Raw genomic sequence first — 18421 nt, 5'->3', positions numbered from 1 at the left:
TATGGTTATTTTATACATGCATGTTTGGGTGAGTATGCATGTGTGTGTTCTCTGAACAGCCCAGGGCCTGGACCCCCGCATGTATGCCTGTGTGTGTTGCCTGTGTGTGTCTGTGTGTACGTGCCCATGTGCATGTGCCTGTGTACGCACAGGTCTCAGCATGTAGGGAGCAGGGGGATGCAGGGCTGGAGGGCTGCAGGCTCCAGGAGAGAATCTGACAGACAAGACTTGCCGCAGCCCCCGGCCCCGAGAGCCTGTTTTCCAGCCTGTGGAAGCTGTGAGCCCGTGAACTCATCTTATATTAATAGCTGCTGTCTCCTCACTTAATGCAGGGAGAGACGGTCATGGCCCCAGCAGGGGCTCAGCACTCCGGGGCTGCCCCCCTCCCCCACACAGGACCTGGAAAGAAGGGGAGGAGATATGATCCCACCTCCACCCCAGGGCCTACTCCAGTAAGAAGGCAGGGCTCTGGGCCCCTGCCTTCGCCTCCCCCAGTCCAGGGAGCCCAGCTGCGCATGGGGTTGGAAAACTGGCAGAGGCAGAGGCTGGAGGTCTTGGCTACTCACCCCCAAAATGCACTCACTCGCACATGCGCACGCACATACACACACACACGCACACACAGGCATGCTGTCCTGAGGAGCCCCAGGCTGGGCACCAGATGAGTCTAAGGCTGAAAGAGACATAGAAGGCTTCAGTTTAAGGGTGCAGACATGTCCCCTCTCTCAGGGACGCTAGGTTGGAGGGAGGATGCACAGCCTTGCCTTCAGGGGCCCCCATTCTCACCAAGAAGGCAAGACTTCTCCGTAAGTGTTTACTCAAGGGAAGTGCAGCATGGTGTGTTGTAGAAACCACATCTTCACAGCTACGTGACAGCTTAGCCAGGGAGGCTTCCTGGTGGTATACAGCGAGATCTGGAGATGTATCTGAAGAACGTGGGAGGAGGCAGAAGCCATCACGTGCGCACACAAGCTTCAACCCCCAGGTAGACTCGGACACCCCTCAGGGTGGGCCCGGGATCCGAGGCAGAGACTCCAGACGCAGTCCCCCAGAAATACCTCATATCTACCCAACTACACCCAGACAGACAGCAGGGGATTCATAGCTTGGGGCCCACCACGGCCCCCACCCCAAGATAGGAGGCTGGCCAGCCTTAAGCCCTGCTGAGCACTGAAGCTGGAATGCAGAAGCCAAGGGCAGAGCCCATCCAGGGTAGGTTGGGCACTGGTCCCTGTCCTTCTGGTCTTGGGGTCTCCTGAGGAGCATGGGGAGGCAGTAAGGAGGCCCTTCCCTCCACCACTCTTCTCAAAGGTCTAGGAGTATCCTGGAGACCCCAACTCTTCCCCAGCCCAGAGACAGGGCTCCCTGCCCTGGTTTTCTTATGTGCCATTTCTGAGCTGCTCCAGAAACCCACTCCCTCACTCAGGAAAGGAACAGATTTGGAGTCAAATGGCGCCCAGCTCGGCTTCTTACGAGCTGTGTAACTTTAGGCAAATCAAACGTCAGCTTCCGTAAGGTCTTTCTGGGGCACCTCATTGAAAGATTACACACACTCCCTGTGTCCCTTCCCTACTTCATTGTTCTCAGAGGACTTACCACTCTCTGATAGTACCACATTTTTAAAATTTAGCTCTTTATTACTATCTTCCCCAGCTAGAATTTAAGCTGTCTACAAGGACAACAGTATATGAATGAACACTCTACTCTCAGAGCCTCAACTTATTCTTCTGTAAAATGGGGAGAGCAATAGTACCACCCTCCTGTGATACTGTGTGAAATGTTTGTCCCAAAGCTCAATGAGTGGGGGTGTTTTCTTAGGGACCTTCCAGGAAGGTGGGGAGAGAAGAGAGAAGGCTGATCCTGCCCTGGTGGGGCCTCCCCACTTCGTGCCTAGACTGGAGCCCGGTGTAGCTCAGACCTGTGTAGCTCAGCCAGGCCTGCCCTCCACTGACTCTTCCTCTTCAGCCACACCCCAAACCTGCTCTTGCCCTTGACACATTGTTTCTTTTCTTTTTTCTTTTTAAATACATCTTTTTAGATTTTATTTATTTATTTTTAGAAAGAGGGGAAGGGAGGGAGAAAGAGAGGGAGAGAAACATCAGTGTGTGGTTGCCTCTCATGTGGCCCCCACTGAGAGGCCTGCAACTCAAGCAGGTACCCTGACTGGGAATTGAACTGGCGACCCTTTGGTTCACAGCCATGTTCAATCTACCGAGCTAGACCAGCCAGGGCTCTTTTTAAATATTTTAGAGAGAGGAAAGGAAGGAGAGGGAGAGAAACATCAGTGTGTGGTTGCCTCTTGGGCGCCTCCAACCCAGACATATGCCCTGACTGGGAATCAAACCAGCAACCCTTTGGTTCGAAGGCTCTCACTCAATCCACTGAGCTACACCAGTACACCAGCCAGGGCTCTTTCCTTACCTCCTCTCCCCTCCTCCCCCCTTTCTTTTTGACCCTTCGAACACTTTGTTTCTGATTCCAAAACCCCTAACTCAGGGTCCTACACACTTATGTCTTCAAATGTACATACTTATTGTCACTCCACTTTGCATGAAAAATAAGCTATTCCAGCTTCAGAATGATTAGGCCCCATCCAACCACCTCCAAAATGTGGGTGCTGGCTCTGAGAAAGAACCCCAACACAAAGCAGAGTCCAGAACGTCCTAGACCCCAGGCTTGGGAGGAAAGGAGATGAGGCCAGAGCTCAGGTTCTGGAAACATGTTCCCTTGGGCCAGTCACAAATACTCCCTCAGCCTCAGTTTTCTTATCTGTAAAATGGAGAAGATACTGCCTGTGCCCTGGGAGGCTTGCTAGGCATAGATGGGGTAACACACGCTGTCATTTAGCACAGGGCCTAGCACACGGTACATACCCATGATGAGAAGGGGCTGTTGTTCAGGAAACTGACGTGCTTTGAGTATATACTCCATGCCAAAGCTCCAAACTAGAGCTAATGTGGGCAGAATGTGGGCATCCTCAACTCAAGAAGGGTCCAGCATCCTGGTTCCTGTCCCCCAGGGGCAGGTGAGGGTCTTTCTCTGGCAGTGCCCGTGTCTGAGCAGTGGGGCCCATCAGATTGCCATTCTGGGATCGGAGTGTCACTTGTGTCACCTGCCAGCCACACTCCACTCTGGATCTCCAGCTTCCCATGTCCCCCAACAGGCACCGGTGTGGGTTGGTCCTCCCATTCCATGCTTTCCCATGTCAGGCCCCACTCCACTCCCTCCACACACACAGAAAGAAACATTTATTACAAAATCATTTTATTGAGGGTTGGGTTAGATACAGGAATAGGGAATGCACTGGGGGCTATACCCAGATTGGCAGAGGGGTCAGGTGTTGGCTCGCATCCTGCCTCCTCTGGGGCACCTCAGGGTGAGGCCTGGCTCCCAGGTAATGGCTGTGGCGCTGGACGCCAGGCTGGAGTGGCGTTGGGGTTGCCACGTTTGGTCCTGGCTGCTTGGCCAGGTTGGTTTCCCCCAAACCGCCACCAGAGGGCAGCAGGCCCCTAGCGCAGAGGAATTCTCGGTTGCTCAGGTGAGATGGCTTCTTAAAAAAATAAAAAACCAGAGGCTGGTGTGTTCCCCTCACAAACCCCAGAGGGGCAGGTCTGGGGAGAAGGCTCTGGTTTCTATGATCTCTCAATAAAAAATAAGCAAAAATAAGCAAAATATGTGGTTTCTCTTTCTCCCTTTCCCCCTTCTAGGAACTGAGGTCAGAAATGGGGGTGTGGGGACTGGGGGTACCCTGGTATGGCCTGGATTTCAAGGTGATGGTCTCTTTTTTCCCCTTATACCCATAAATAAATTCATGAATAAATAAATAATAAATAGATACTTTCTCTGTATGTGCACATATATATATATAGATAGATAGATAAATCTTTTTTTCTTTCTCCTATCTAGGCAACTGAGTGGCTAACATCTCTGACTCTAGCTCAGAAACTAAAAAGTGACATGGTCAAGGTCAGGGGAGGGAGAAGCCCAGGGACTTGAATGGCACTGTAAAACACCCAGCAGCATTCTGGAACTCCAAGCCAGCTGGGCTGTGGGAGATTTCTGAGTGGAACTCTGACCATCTGAACATTCTAGAACCATGGAGCCAGCTGGGCCCTGCAGGGTTCTGAACAAAATCCTGTGAAACACCCAATGTCCTAGAACTCCAGAACCAGCTGGGTCTCGGGGGTGTGGAGCTGGGGAGGTTGGAATGTAGTCCTGGAGGACCTAACATTCTGGAATTCTGTAGTGATCAGGATTGAAGGTTCACCAGTTGCGACTAGACATCACTGGGAGAACGCGACCGGAAGGGGATCTTGGAAGAGGAACAGCAGCAGCAGACAGCCCACAGCACCTTCTGCACGTCCTGGTTGCGGAAGGCGTAGATGATGGGGTTGATCATGGAGTTGTAGGTGGCAGGGAGCAGGGTAAGATAGGTGTAGAGGGATGGGGAGTGGGCATCGCCCAGCAGGCAGTAGACGGTGAAGGGCAGCCAACAGGCAGCAAACGCGCCAAGCACCACAGCCAGTGTGGCAATGCCCTTTCGGGTGGCCACGTAGTGGGAGGCGGGCAGAAGGTGCCGCTGGAGGGCAATCTGCTGGGCATGGCGGCAGACGATGCGGCAGATCTGGGCATAGAGTTGCAGCATGATGCCAAACACCATGAAGAAGGCAATGGCCAGGACCACCAGATGGTTCTTGGAGAGTGGATACACCACGCCACATGTGACCCGGGTGTCCAAGCAGTTCCAAGCCAGCACAGGCAGCAGCCCCAGGCCCAGCGCGCCCCCCCACACCAGGGTGAGCATCACATAGGTCCGTGTCACCGTGGTCTCTGAGTAGTAGGTAAGGGCGTTGTACAGAGAAAGGTAGCGATCTACAGTGATGGCCAGTAGGCTGCCAATGCTGGCGGTAAAGGCCATTGCCAGGACACCAACCAGCACCAGGCTCATCTCTACCGAGCCAATGCAGAAGACAGCAGCAAAGTGCAGGACCAGGCCCAGGCCTGCCAGCAGGTCTGCAACGGCCAGGCTGCCCACAAGCAGGAACATGGGGGCACGGAAGGCAGGAGTGCCCACAATGATAGCAACCACCAGCGCGTTCTCGCAGGACACCAGGGTGCCTGAGATGCACAGCACCACATCCCAAGCCCTGGGTGAAGGCAGCAGTGCAGCTGGGCCTGTGGGCCCCTCGGCTGAGCCCATGCTGCTCACGTTCATGTTGTCTGGGCCAGTGGAGAGCCAGGCCAGGGGGATGCCTGCACCCCACAGCATGGTACCTGTAGGAGAAAGGCCCTGTGAGAAGCTGGCAGGGTTAGGTGCTGAGTAGAGGGGTCTGCAAGAGCTGAAGTGCATATCTGGATACTTGGTGGGAGTCTCAGTATAGCTAGCTGGGTCCCAAAGTCTCTCCCCCACTTATACCCCAGGGCTCCTTCCCAGATACCTTTGTCTTCTCCCATGCTCCCAGCAGATCCTGGTCCTAGGTCTCTACTCTCCCTTCCAACTCCCTGGGTTCTGCAGGCCTCTTCCTCCCACGTGTGTAATCAGAGAACCAGATGAAGGACTACCAAAAGGGATGGGGCTAGTAAGATCCAGAAGATGCTGGGAAAGGCCAGGACTGGGGAAGGGAAACACATTATAAGGCTGAGGGCAGCTCTGCTCCCTGCATACCAGGAAGGATGATGCTCAGTTTCTGAGGCTCACCAGACCCTTCAGGATTCTCAGAAATGCCAGCCCCAGACCCCGCCCGCCCCCAGGGAGTGCGCGTGAAGCTCCTGCCGCCCCCACCCTGCACTCCTGGGATAACAACACCTAGAAATTCAGCGCCCCCTCCCCCCAACACATACCGGCCCAGACTTCTGCCCAGCCAGACCCCTCTTTCTGGAGACACCTCTGGGTCTTTGGAACACATATCCCCTGCTGGAAGCCTGGATACCTGAGTCAGTCCCCTCCTGCCTGGATGTCTGGATCCCTTAAGTAAAACACCTCCTCCTTCTCGGACGCCTAGGTCCCCGTCCCAGCCACCTCCTGCCAGCCCAACCTCAGATAACCATCAGCCCCTCCAGGGCCTCGGGTTCCTGTAGGAGTGCTCACCCTGCGCCGGGTCACCCCGCTGATGGAGCTCAGTACCGGGACACTGGGTCCCACCTGCTAGCCCAGAATCTGGGTTCCAGGTTTTGACCTCCGACCCTGGCCGGTCGCTGGAAGCCCGACCGCCGGCCCAGCTCCCCAGCAACCTGCTTGCCCTCCCGGACACCTGGTGACGGCGGCGGGGACCGCTACTCACCTCTCGGGACTGGGCGCGGACAGGCCGCGCGAGAAGGTTCCACTCAGGTCTGGGCAGCGCAGGGTGTGAGCAGACCCCGACAAGCCCCCGCGGCCACGAGAGAAGCGGCGTGAGTCACCCGGCCTCGCCCCGCCCCCGACCACCGGTTTGGTGACGTCAGCGCCTCGGCCAACCAATGGGCGCGTCATATTGGGTCGCAGAGCGCGTCGCGCGGCATAATAATAAGGCCTCGCACCGCCTGCTCCCCCATTCATAAAAAGCGACCGTGGCCGCGGCCCTGCCCCTTCCGACTCGGCCTGCGCCGTCCTTGACGCGGCGCCCTCTGCGGGCCGGGGGTTTGGGGGGCACAGGTGAGCGAGTCTTGGAAAAGTCTCAGAGAGGCTGTGGGGTATGTGGCGGGGGGTGCAGCGAGAAGGGGACCCGGATAAGCTGTGGGGTGGTGGGATCCTCAAGTGGTAAAGGCAGCCTGATGAAATTCAGGTGATGGAGACCGATGACGGGGTTGAATGGGAGCTGAATGGGTGTCCCCAGTGAAGATGACAGAGCTCTGAGGTAATGGTGACAGGAACACAAGGGAGGTGGGTGGCAGTGACGGTATGAGCATTGTGACAGGATCTTGGGGGATGGCGGCTGAGGGACGCTGACGTAGAGAGGGGAGCCCCCAGGGCAACCATACCAGTGTGAGAGTGACTCTGTGGCATGATGGGGTTCAGAGATCCCAGGCTGGCAGAGGTAGTGGCAACGGAAGATGGATTGTGCAGTTGATGGGATGTCAGGTCACCATAACCCCGCCACAAGTGCTGAGGTACTGAGGTGACAAAGCCACCTAAGTGACGAGGATTGTGGGGTCCTGGAATGGAGATACCAGGCGACTGTGGGGAGAGGGCCCCAGGGTGAGGGGACAGGGTAGAGAGTCTGGACTGACGGTGACCAGGCAGGTAGTTCCTGCCAGGGCAGGCCTTTGTGATTCGGAGGCTGGGATAAGCAGCTGGGTGACCTCACTCATGGCAGCTCATGACACCCTCACAGAGCGGGGAGGTGGAGCCTGGCCGGATTTCAAAACCTGAATTATTTATTCAAGGATCTGGAAAGCCAGCAGCGTGCGTGGATATGGGGGTCACTTCCCCGAAGCAGCTGGAGAGGGGAAGCCAGGAAGAACTTGGAAGCAGAAAACCTGGCAGCTCAGCGCCAGGGCAGGCCCTTCTCAGCCTCCCATTGCAGGCATCCTGGCAGGTGGGACATGGAGGAGCTCCACCTTCCCCAACCCTGTCTGTCCTTAGTCCCAGGTTTCCCCAGATGGGCCAGATGTGGCCAGTTCTGGGGGAGAGGACGGGGCTGCTCCTCCTCCCTGGCTCTAGCTTTGATCCTCACTGGCATCACCCAGGCCCTGTGGAATGGGGGCAGGGGGCAGGGGGCAGGGATCGGGTTAGGAAACCAGAGGGACGCAGGTCCCCAGGCCCCACCCGACTTCTCCCCCCAACTCAGCACCACTGCAGTTCCCACAGTCAGGGTGGGGAACAAGGGAGGAGGTGACAAGCTAGTGGCAGGGTACATGGAAGAGGAGAGGACTGGGCTAAGGAAGAAAAGGCACTTTAGGCTGGATACAGTGAGTTTAGGGTGCTTAGCAGGTGGAGGTGGTCAGGAGTGTAGACTGGACTCAAACCCCAATTCCTCCGTTTTCTAGCGGTATGACTTTGGGTGGGTTTCTTAGACCCTTTGTGCCTGTTTTCTCATCAATAAGAAAGGGGTCATGTTAGTATCTACCTCACAGGGTGGGTGGGAGGGGCCTGGCACGCGGTCGGCACTGGCCGTGTGGGCTGCCGATAGTGTGTGTAGCAAGAGGATGACACCCAGGAGGCAGTAACTGAGGTTCTAGGGCAGATGGCATCACTTAGGGGAGGGAGCAGAGAGTGAAGGGCCTCAGGGAACCCTAGCATGAAGGGCACAGATTATGGATGACGGTGTTCCTGTCCCTGGACCTTTGCGCTGGCTGTTCTGTCTACAACAGAACCCTTCACTTCATTAAGGTCTCTGCACCCAAGTTACCTCTTCTGAAGCAGGCTTTCCTGAGCTCTGTCCTAGACTAGCACTCTCCTGCAGTGCCTGCATGTAGTGGGTGTTCAACAAATATAGGTTGACTGGATAAGTAAACTAAAAAAGCAACATCTAAGGAAAGAGAAGGGAAACAGGGAGTAGTAATACCCACGGTGTCGAGGAAGGAGAGGGGTTGTCAGAGGGAGAGAACACAGGGGCATCAGTGAGCCAGGACTTAGGGATCCACTTTCTCCCCGTCAGAGCTGGGTCCCAACAGCTGTCTAGCTGGCCGCAGAGAGGGGTGAGCGCTGCTGGGAGGCCGGCACGAAAGGAGTGTATGGTAGGCTATCTTCTGCTATTTTCAGTGGCAGTGAAAGTTTTTGAAAGGTTTTCATAGTTTACTAATCATCTCAGAAAAAATCCACACAATGAGCACAGACAAAGTCATTGCAGAATCTTCACTTGTTTTGCACCAACACCGGCCTTTCCCGTAGCCCTGACCGTCCTCGCTCTGTTCGTGCATTCCATTCCCCATTTTCTCGAGGTCTTTTTCTGCTCATCCAGGCCATGGTTGCAAGCTTGTGTTTGGGTTCGTTGTTCTTTACATAAACGAAGAAATCACAAATTATGTCAAGGCCATTTTTTTTTTTACCACCACCAAAACGGGTTCTGACTCTAAATATAAAGATGACATCTGGTACAGTCTTGTACATTTTGGCTAGTGTGTCCCAAATTTCTGTCTCAGGTACTGCTGCCTTCCCAGGGGGAAGGACATTGAAGACCAGGTTTCTAGAACTCCCTGATCCAGACGGTGACCGTGTGGTCCCCGGTGGAGGTCAGCCCTCAGGCAGCTGGGGAGGAAAAGAGCGCAGTGATATTTCTAACCCTGAGAAACCCTGAGGTCCAAGAGACTCAGGGAGCCTGTGGATTTTCGCACACGCACTCTCGTGCCCCAAAACCGCCCCAGCTGCCCTGGCCTCTCTTCCCCAAAGATTTGCTTTCCAGAGGAAGGGGCAGCCCTTCCTTCTCACTCCTCCTCATGCCCTCTGCCCTGCCTCCGTGCTTCTCCCTGCCATCCACACCCTCCCCACCCTCCCCAGTCCCACCTATGGGTGCCAGACCACAGCCCAGTGTTTACAACAGCCCTGCATTCCAACTTCATAGGTGAAGCCCGGAGAAGGCGAAAGTGTTGCCCCAAATCAAACAGTACATGACAGAACTGGGACCTGAAGCCAGGGCTGTCTGTAACCAAGCCCAGCGTGCCTTCCCATTCTAGCGTAGAAGTCACCATGGTCCGGGGACTGACAATACCTGTACTTCCCTAGGTGACCACCAGGTGGCTGTGAACAATCACTTCCAGGTAGGACTTCTTTCCTGTGGATCTGGGGCCAGGGGTGTCCAACCCCCGGACTGCGGGCCGCCAGGATGGCTGTGAATGCGGCCCAACACAAAATCGTAAACTTACTTAAAACATGATGAGATTCTTTGTGATCACGTGTCACAATATATTTAATGTGTGGCCCGAGACAACTCCTCTTCTTCCAGTGGGGCCCAGAGACGCCAAAAGGTTGGACACCCCTGGTAGGCTCTCAAGGGAGGTTTGTGTGTGTGAGACACAGATAAAACCCACGCAAACTCCTTGTCCAAGCCTCAGAAATCCGGGCACCATCAGTGCACACATTTGTAGCACACGCCCATTCATCATTCCGCTCATATCCACTGAGAGTTCTCTTGGACTTGGATTTGAGCGGGTGCTATGGACAGAGAGAGAATCTGGCCACATTCCTGCATTTGAGCATTCAGTAAATATTTATTGAGCAACTGCTATTTTCCAGGCATTGTTCTAGGCACAGGGAATACAGCAATGAACAAAAATCCCTGTCTTCATGGAGCTTCCATTCGAATGGAGAGAGATGGAAAATTAAAAAACAGACATTGAATATATTATTGAGCTATTGGCTCTGTGCCATGGGGCCACACCTGCCCAGACTTACTATGGCAGCCCAGGAAAGCTGGAAGAATAGGGAATGCTGGCAGGTGTAACTGATTGTAGGAGGAGTCGGAAATGGGGCTGCAGAGGAAGACTGGTGCTGTGATTTAAACCCAGGTGCAGCAGCCATACTGAAGAGAGGACCACGTGGTTTTAGAGGAGAAGGGAGAGGACTATGCAGCTTTGGCGGAGTGAATAGAGAGGACCACGCGGCTTTGGTGGAGTAGGGGAAGAACCACGCAGCTTTGGCAGAGTGGGGACCCCATGGCAGCAACACAGCTGATGGTGCTGGGAGCCTGAATCACGGACTTCTACTTCTTTTCCTGAGATACGGTACCCCAGACTGGGCAGAGGGAGAAGGAAGGACTGTGCATCTGTGGGAATTCTAAAGGACTTTAGTATTTTAATGAAAACATTAAGTCACTACTCTAAGTCTGTATAACTTTTAAATAAATAATTTCTTTCCTTTAAAAAATATATATATATTATTGAGCAGGAGTCCTCGAGGGTCTCACAGGCCAGTGAGACAGACAAACACGAAGTCACAGCAGGGCCCAGTGTGGTTACTTAAACACCTACTTAGCTCTGTGTGTGCAGCCAGTTAATTGTGGAAGGAGATAAACATTGTTTCTGCCTTCATGCAATGTACAGCCTAGGAAACAAAAGAGTAATTTGATACATGTTCTGAAGGAAAAAGAAGGTATCATGATGTAGAACAACCAGGAGACCCCTTTTAAGGAGGGAGGCCATGGGGTGAGTCATTTGAAGAGAGAATAGAAGAGTTTCAGGGAAGGGGCCCGGGAAGTGCACAGTCTCTGAGGAGGCAGAGTTGGTGTGTTTGAGGAACGGAGAGGAGATGGGAGCCAAAGGGGTAGGAATCGAGCTCAGAGAGGCAGGCGGGGCAAGATCACGTCAGTCATGGAAAGCAGTGAGATGGGAGCCACTGGGGGGCTTAAGCCGGAGAGTCATATGACTTGACTTCCATTTTCAAAGGTTTGCTCTGACTGCTGAGTGGGAAACAGACTGAAGGGGGAGCAGAAGCAGGAGCGCGACCAGGAAGCCTGCAGTCACCCAGACAAGAGATGGCCGGGAGGGGAGGGCTCTGCTGCAGGAAAGCAGATGGCTTCGGATCCACCAGCTGGGACAAATGCTGCAGCAGCTCAGCCTTGCTCTGAGACAGTGACAGAGGGCTTCCTGCAGGAGGTGGCCCTTTAGTGTGGTATCATGAAGGATTAGTTTGTCAGACAGATGGAGTCAGGGGAGAAATGAGAAGCTAGGAAAAGTCCTTGGCTAGTGGAACAGGGAAACAGAGCTGAACACAATGGCTGAACAATTTACAGCCAGGGGGAGATGGTCACCAGGGCAGAAGGCCCCAGTGCCTGGCAGGGGGCAAAACTGGGAAAACAAGGGCCTGGCCCCCAGAGTAACCTCTCCTCCCCCGGCCTTTCCTCCCTGGAGATAACATTCAGGCCTCAGTTGTGTTTCAGCTCCAGGCCCAGAAAAGCAGCAAAACCAGGTGGGTGACACCAGAACCAACTGCAGTGACTAAAGACCCCCTACCCTGCCACTGACCAATCAGTGAAGACCATCACCCTAAAAGGGCACACCTGGAGAACTGATGATTATTCTACTGAAAGCCTTCCCTGAGACCTCTTCTAAGACTTCTGCCTGCAAGAAAGAGAGAAAAGACTCAAGACAAAAAACCCAGCAGGCATGCTCTCCCTCTGGGGAGCAGCCTGTGCCCTTCCCTTTCCCTTCTTTCCCCATAAGCACGCATCTCCTAAACTCTAAGGCAATGGGCAACCTTGCCCCTTGTCCCAGGCTCATCCCCTGAACCTGTCCCTAGAGTCCCCTTTTCTCTGACTTCCCAGTGAGCCAAGGCAGCCCAGCCTGGGCTCCCCTGTTGCTTCCTCTATGCTAAGCCTTCCTTGTTACACTGTCCCCAGCTTTAATAAATGCATCTTCATAGTCACCTGGACTCATGTTGTGAAATCTTTCCTCAACAAGTCAAGAACCCACACACTACAGCTGGCCCTAGGCAGACCCACTCAGGGCCAGCCAGGCTCCTGTCTGGTGACAGAGAGAGGACCCTCCAGGTGACAGAACAGCCATAGGATAAAGGCAAGGAGGTATACAAGGCAAGTTGTGTTGGGGGAGAGGCTGTGAGATCTTGGAGGGTAGGAAGGTTTTGGGGTGAGCCCAAGACATGCTGGAGAGACTTACAGAACTGGAAGTCGAAGGGTTGTGGGGCCCTACCCATCCATTATTAACGTGGTTCAGCAGAGCCCTGCACTTCAAGGGCCAACTTGAGGAGGGGCCTGAGGGCTGAGGGGCAGTGAGGTCAGCAAAGACAAGACAAGGCAGCAGGACCGAGGAGATATGTACAAGCAGAATCTGCTGGATTTTAATTTGGGAGACAAAGGGAGGGGGTGAGGATAAGACCCCGGTTTCCAATTGGGTGACTCGGAGGATGAAGGGGCCTTTCTGGGTGGGGAAGAAAGACCAGGCAGTTTGAGGGCCTGAGGCACACACAGGTGGAGGTGCCCAGGAAGCACATAGGCCCAAAGGAGGAATAGCAGAGGGGAGAGTAGCCTCTGGCCTCATTGGATCCTGGGCTACATCCTTCCCCTCCACTGGCCTCATTGGATCCTGGGCTACATCCTTCCCCTCCCCCATTATAATTGTGTGCCCTGAGCAGGTGGTGTAACTCGTCTTCCTCCTCGTTCTCCTCCTTTTGAAAGATTTATTTTCAGAGAGAGGAGAAGGGAGGGAGAGAAACATCAGTGTGCTAGAGAAACATCGATTGCCTGCCTCTCCCATGCCCCTTGCCAGGGACTTGGCCCACAATCCAGGCATGTGTCCTGACTGGGAATCGAACCAGAGATCTTTTGGTTTGCGGGATGACGCTCAACCCACTGAACCACACCAGTCACTCCTGAAACCTGCCTAGAGGGTAGTGCGGACATTAGATGAGAACCTGCAACTAGAAGCTCTTAGTAGAATGCACATTCTGCTCATCGTAAGGGGTCAATACTTGTTAGCTATGCATTATTAGTTAAGGTGTGGCAGCTGGGGAGGGAGCACTAGGCTGGAGATGGAGAGATACTTGTTGGCTTTCAAATGGGAACTGATGGCAGAGGAATGACAGAGCTGACCCCAAGAGAGGTGGAATAGGGCTCAGGACTGAACTGGGCCATTAGCGATGAAGATGGGGAAGGAGGAAAAGGAGAGGCAGAGGGAGGAGAAAGAGAGGGGAATAGGAAAGGAGGTGGGGGAAAGAGGAAGAGGAGGCACCCTCTGAGGAACCTGCGGCTGTAGTGGGAGAAGAACCAGAAGGGGTGGGTGTCAGGCGGTTACCAACGCAGGAGGGAAAGCTGTGAAAAGTTTCAGTTCCCAGTAGCAATGAGACTGGTGACTTGATCAGAAGATGTCGTGGGTTGGAGGCAGACATGATGGGCTGAGGGACAGAAGAGAAGAGGGTGCAAAGATTGAAGCCAGGTGGGTGGCCAGAACCTAGGGGCCAACCGAAGCTGGTCAGCAGTCCTGAGGCCTGGTTGGAAGGGGCACTTGACTAGGCCCCGCCTGTGCCGAGCCCAGGAGGCAGGAAAGTGACCTTCCTTCACATCCAGATTTTACCATTAACTCTGTGACCTCTAACTAGTCATTCATCTTTTCTGAGCCTCAGTTTCCCCACCTGTGAGGTAGGGATAACTTGCTACTCAACAGGTTCCTTGAAACTGCTGCTGGGGGTTCCGAGGGACCAGGTCCGCTAAGAGTCCTGGACCCCGCCTCCTTTTGTCAAAGCCCCGCCCCAGACCACCCACTCAGCCCCACCTGACCGCGCCCACTAACCACGCCCTATTCGGGGCTCACCCGGGCCATCAAGCCTCGCCCGTTCTTGTACGTCACCAGCCCCGCCCACCTCGCCCCCGCCCCCGTTGGTCCAGTCCCTTTTCCACACCCTGGTGGAGCCCAGTACAGAAGGGACGCGGGCCACCAGCTCTCCGCGGACCCCCAGTCCCCGCCCCCGCGCCCATGGCCTTGCCGGGACCCCGAGCCTTACGGGCTGCGCTCTGTGGCGGCTGTTGTTGCCTCCTCCTGTGTGCCCAGCTCGTTGTGGCTGGTAATGCTGGCTAGGGTCTGGTTAGGAGCCGGGGCAGGTGGAGCTTGCCCTTCACCCAGCCGCCTGTCCAGGAGCGGTCTGCTGGGAGGGGGAGTGGGGGAGCAGAAGGGGACTTTCCATACGTATGCAGGGCTCCAGGGGTGGGAGTAAAGGCTGTGTGTATAGTAAGGAGCTTCAGGTGCGTCTGGGGGCGGCAGCTTCAAATGTATCTGGGAACCCCAGGTATACGCAAAGGAAAGGACTTTGGGTGAATATCAAGGAGGCTCCAGGTGTGTGTTAATTGTGTTTGTGGAAACTCCAGGTGTGTAGTGGGGATTAGGGGATCCAGGTGAGTGTATGTGTGTGCAGAGGGTGAGAGCCACCGCAGTGGGGAAAAGGGGCTGCAGTTCCCTTTCAAGGGGTTGCTTCCACCCCACTACCAGGTAAAGGAGCTCGAGGCTTTGGCCGGGGAGCCCTGCTCGGAATGAACGTCTGGCGGGCTGACCGAGGGACCTGTAGAGAACTGAAGCTCTGTGAGCATTGTGTGGAGGGGGACAGAGCGCACAACCTCTCTGGCTGCGTGTGGGAGCAATGCCGTCCCGAGGAGCCAGGTATGGAGTCTGGCCCTCCCCGAGCCCAGTGCCTCGGTTCTGAACCCCAGGACCTTGGCCCCTCTCCCCAAACCTCTCCCTTTCACCTTTCCCCACTAGGGCACTGTGTGGACCAAGCTGAGGTGGTCAAGGAAGGTTGCTCTGTCTACAACCACTCAGAGTCATGTCCAGGTAAGGGGGCTCCCACTGGCCTAATCCAAGTTGGGGGGACAGAGGTGCCCCCAGCCAAAGCCTGCCCTCCAGGAGGAATCCGTCCCTCTCTCTCGGCAAGAGGACCATGCCTATGAGCACCTGGGTCCAATTTCAGTTCTGCCTTTAGCTCACCCAGAACTCTCTTCCCCTCTCTGGCCTGTTTCCTCACCTGTAAATGGGTACAGGTAGAGGATACAGGACAGGCATGGGTGGTGGGGGGAGTTAGCTTCTCTAATTTAAAGCATAGCGAGGACTTAGGAGTTCAGAAGGGAACAGGGGAGGGCTTTCTGGAGGAAGTGGCATCAGAGATGACTTTTAAAGGTTGCGACGGAGAGCAGGCTCGTCTGGTGGAAGGGACTGTGCGAAGAAAGGCTAGAAAACGTGATGGGGGGTCTGGACCTGGGCCCGAGGCCCCGACTTGAGCCAGAAGTCCAGCTGTTGGCCTGGGCTGGGGGCCTGATGGGAGTCCAGGGGCAGGAGAGCTGGCTTCTCATGGATTCCCTGTCTTTTTAGCTGCCCACCACCACCCCACCTATGAACCAAAGACAATCACAACAGGTAGGTGCCACCTGGGGGATCTGGGCGGTGGCAGGACTAGACAGAGCTGGGCTTCGGTGCCGACGTGCTCTGTGGCCTCAGGCCTGTGACTTCTCCCTCTGAGCCTGTTTCCACATCTGTACAGTGGGTCGGATGCCACCTCACATCGTCGCTGTGAGGGTTTCATGAGAGGGTGTGTAGCACCTAGTTCAGCGCCTGATGTAAGGAAGGTGATCAGGGGAAGATCGGTTCTAATGCCCTCTTCCGAACACCGCTTCTGAGAACCCAGGGTGACCTCCTCAAGGACCTGCACTCGGTGCTGAGGGTGTATGGCTCAGGTGGCCAATGAGATGTCCGCTGTGACCACCTACTGGTCCAGAGAAGGTCACAAAGCAGATTCCTGGCAGAACGGAGGCAAGAAGCCTACCCCTTGGCCCCCACTGCCCTTCAGGGCCTGGAGTTCAGCAGGCTTGGCAGAGATGGCTGAAGAGGCTCTTGGTTAATTAAAGCCAGAAACGTGATCTCAGAGGCTGAATTATTGATAGTTCGGCTCCCTCCAGCTCAAGCCCCATGTCGCTCTTGTGCAGCTCATCTCTCTTCTACTCCTCTTCCCCGGAAAGGGCTACAGGAGCTGCAGCTGGGGCCACCCTTTGCCCTTTATGGTCTCAGAACTCCTTACACAAGTGACAGTCTCTGGGAGGTGGACCCAGGTCCCCACTGGTGCCCTGTCCACTGCCCCAGAATGATCTCCCGCCACCAGCCCTGCCCTGTCCTGGGCACTGGGCCCAGGGCCTGAAATTGAATCCCTGGCAAGAGTTGATGGCTAACATGGCACAGTTGGGAGCCACCCAGGCACAGTCTGACAACTGTGGGCCCCTAAGCCAGGGCAGGGGTTAGGGGACACTGTGTGAGTTTGGCTGTGTCCTATGAGTGATGCTGGACAGGTCTGGCCCTCAGAGCCCGGCTTCTTCCTGTGGCATCAATCATCTGGTCTCCATTTATCCACTCCTTAGGGTAGGCCAGAGTGTGGGCCTCTGCTCCTTCCCCTGCTCCTTCCCTTTCTAAGTAAGGGGCAGCTCCAGGGTCTCAGGAGTCCTGATAGGGGACCATATCATCTGTATCTGGGCTTTGGACCCCAAGACCCAAGGTCGAAAGCAGTCTGGATGCCTGAGTTCTGGGTCCGCCCTCATCCTGTTGGGCCAGTTGGAGAGCGGACGTCTGGAAGGGGGCTCAGCTGATGTCGGTCACGTGCTCAGGAGGCCCAGAGAGTGTGTGAGGAGCATCAAGCCACAGAGCGATTCAGGAGCAGAGCCAGGGCTGGAGCCAAGGCCCTGCCCTGTCCAGCTGGGCACTGTCCCTCCCACCAGGCACCTCCCAATTGCCCACAGGATCCCACTGACCTTCTGAGCCTGCTGTTCCTGGGCTCCCAAAGTGAGGACTGGGGCCTCCAGGTGACCTCTGGAGGTTACTGGGGTAGGCCTGGGATCCTGGTCCTATGTGGCCTGCTATGATCTCTACTTTGCAGAGAGCCCCTATGTCCCTGAAGCCAACAACCCTGGCTTTGACGGGGCCAGCTTCATTGGAGGCATCGTGCTGGTGCTGAGCCTACAGGCAGTGGCCTTCTTCGTCTTGCGCTTCCTCAAGGCCAAGGACAGCACCTACCAGACACTGTGAGTGCCTGATCAGCCAGCAGAGTCTGGCTCACTTCCCCCACTCCAGTCCTGCCCCTATGGTCCAGTCCCCTTAAGTGACAGTGAACTGTCTTCTCAGTGGGGCAGCCCTAAGGGCAATGGCTCCATCCCAGTGTCCCCCCTTGTGAACCACATCCCTTCTACCTCCCCCAGTTGTGGGGTTCTTTCTGCCAGGTATTGGCTGGGGCCAGGACTCAGCCAGGGCCTGGTGTCTAAGAGCCCAGCTGAGCCCACTTGTCTTTGTCCCTCATGCTGCCAGCAGGGAGGAGAACCAGTAGGTGGCAGCCCAGGCGAGACTTTGGCCTGCAGCTCTGTGGCCTTGGGCAGGACCTCGGCTGTGTGTGCGGTTTGGTTTTCCTCTGAGCAGGGGGGCTGCTCGGAGGTCCCCGTGTGCCGTGTGTGCTGTGGGGCGGGTCACTGCAGCCTCCATTAAAGTGCTTGCTCTTCCAGCTGCGCCTGTCCACTGGGGGTGGGGTCCTCAGCCTGGCCGAGGCAAGGCCACCGCCCTGACTGCCCTCCCTGTCTGGCCTCTGCAGAATCTGACCCCTCAGGCCTGGATCCCACACTGAGGGGAAAGAGGATGAAGAGGCTGCCCTCTTGGCCGCCTTGTGGGAACTGGGGATGGGAAATCTTTGGCACCGAGCAGTCTCAGTGTCCAACACCTGGCAGCCCCTCCTGTCCTGGGCCTGGTTCCTGCAGCTGAGAGCATCCTCCAACCACCTCCTGTCTTATCTGTCATCCCTGTGGGCCCCTGCTTGGCATTGGGCCCATGCCTGCCTCTTCCCACTGGCCTGGCTTGGGCAGTGCCCTCAAATAAAGGAACTCTCTCTGGCACTGTGCTTTGTGTCCCATGTCTTGGGCTGTGTGTGGATTGGGTGGGGTGGGGATGGCCAATGTTCCCTCCTTAATGGGAATTCAGCCTTGGACTGTTGATGTCACCTTTTAAAATATACTCTTCTGTTGCATGTGTTCAGCCCCCTCCC

General features: G+C 55.5%; 2 protein-coding genes across 4 annotated transcripts; one reads left to right on the top strand and one right to left on the bottom strand.

The window, feature by feature from the left end:
• Nucleotides 1–3247: 3247 nt before the first annotated feature.
• On the bottom strand, nt 3248–6399 carry GPR3 (G protein-coupled receptor 3). The gene is made up of 2 exons (XM_024554843.3): nt 6282–6399; nt 3248–5274 (listed from the first exon to the last, which is right to left on the bottom strand). The coding sequence occupies exon 2, from the start codon at nt 5267–5269 to the stop codon at nt 4277–4279; it is 993 nt and encodes a 330-aa protein (XP_024410611.2). The 5' UTR covers nt 5270–5274; nt 6282–6399; the 3' UTR covers nt 3248–4276.
• Nucleotides 6400–14283: 7884 nt separating this feature from the next.
• On the top strand, nt 14284–18265 carry CD164L2 (CD164 molecule like 2). 3 transcript variants are annotated; one of them, XM_053920883.2, is made up of 6 exons: nt 14284–14428; nt 14851–15018; nt 15118–15189; nt 15724–15768; nt 17273–17417; nt 17975–18265. In XM_053920883.2, exons 1-6 carry the CDS (start codon nt 14341–14343, stop codon nt 17979–17981), a joined length of 525 nt encoding a protein of 174 aa, XP_053776858.1. In that variant the 5' UTR covers nt 14284–14340; the 3' UTR covers nt 17982–18265. The 3 variants fall into 3 exon arrangements, with proteins under 3 accessions (XP_053776858.1, XP_024410621.3, XP_045046661.2); XM_024554853.4 differs by having other exon boundaries at nt 17701–18265; XM_045190726.3 differs by lacking the exon at nt 17975–18265 and having other exon boundaries at nt 17273–17421.
• Nucleotides 18266–18421: the final 156 nt, after the last annotated feature.

Source organism: Desmodus rotundus, chromosome 3 (genome assembly GCF_022682495.2).
Source record: "Desmodus rotundus isolate HL8 chromosome 3, HLdesRot8A.1, whole genome shotgun sequence".
Classification (NCBI taxonomy): Eukaryota; Metazoa; Chordata; class Mammalia; order Chiroptera; family Phyllostomidae; genus Desmodus; species Desmodus rotundus.
This window is presented reverse-complemented; position numbering and strand designations above follow the sequence as displayed.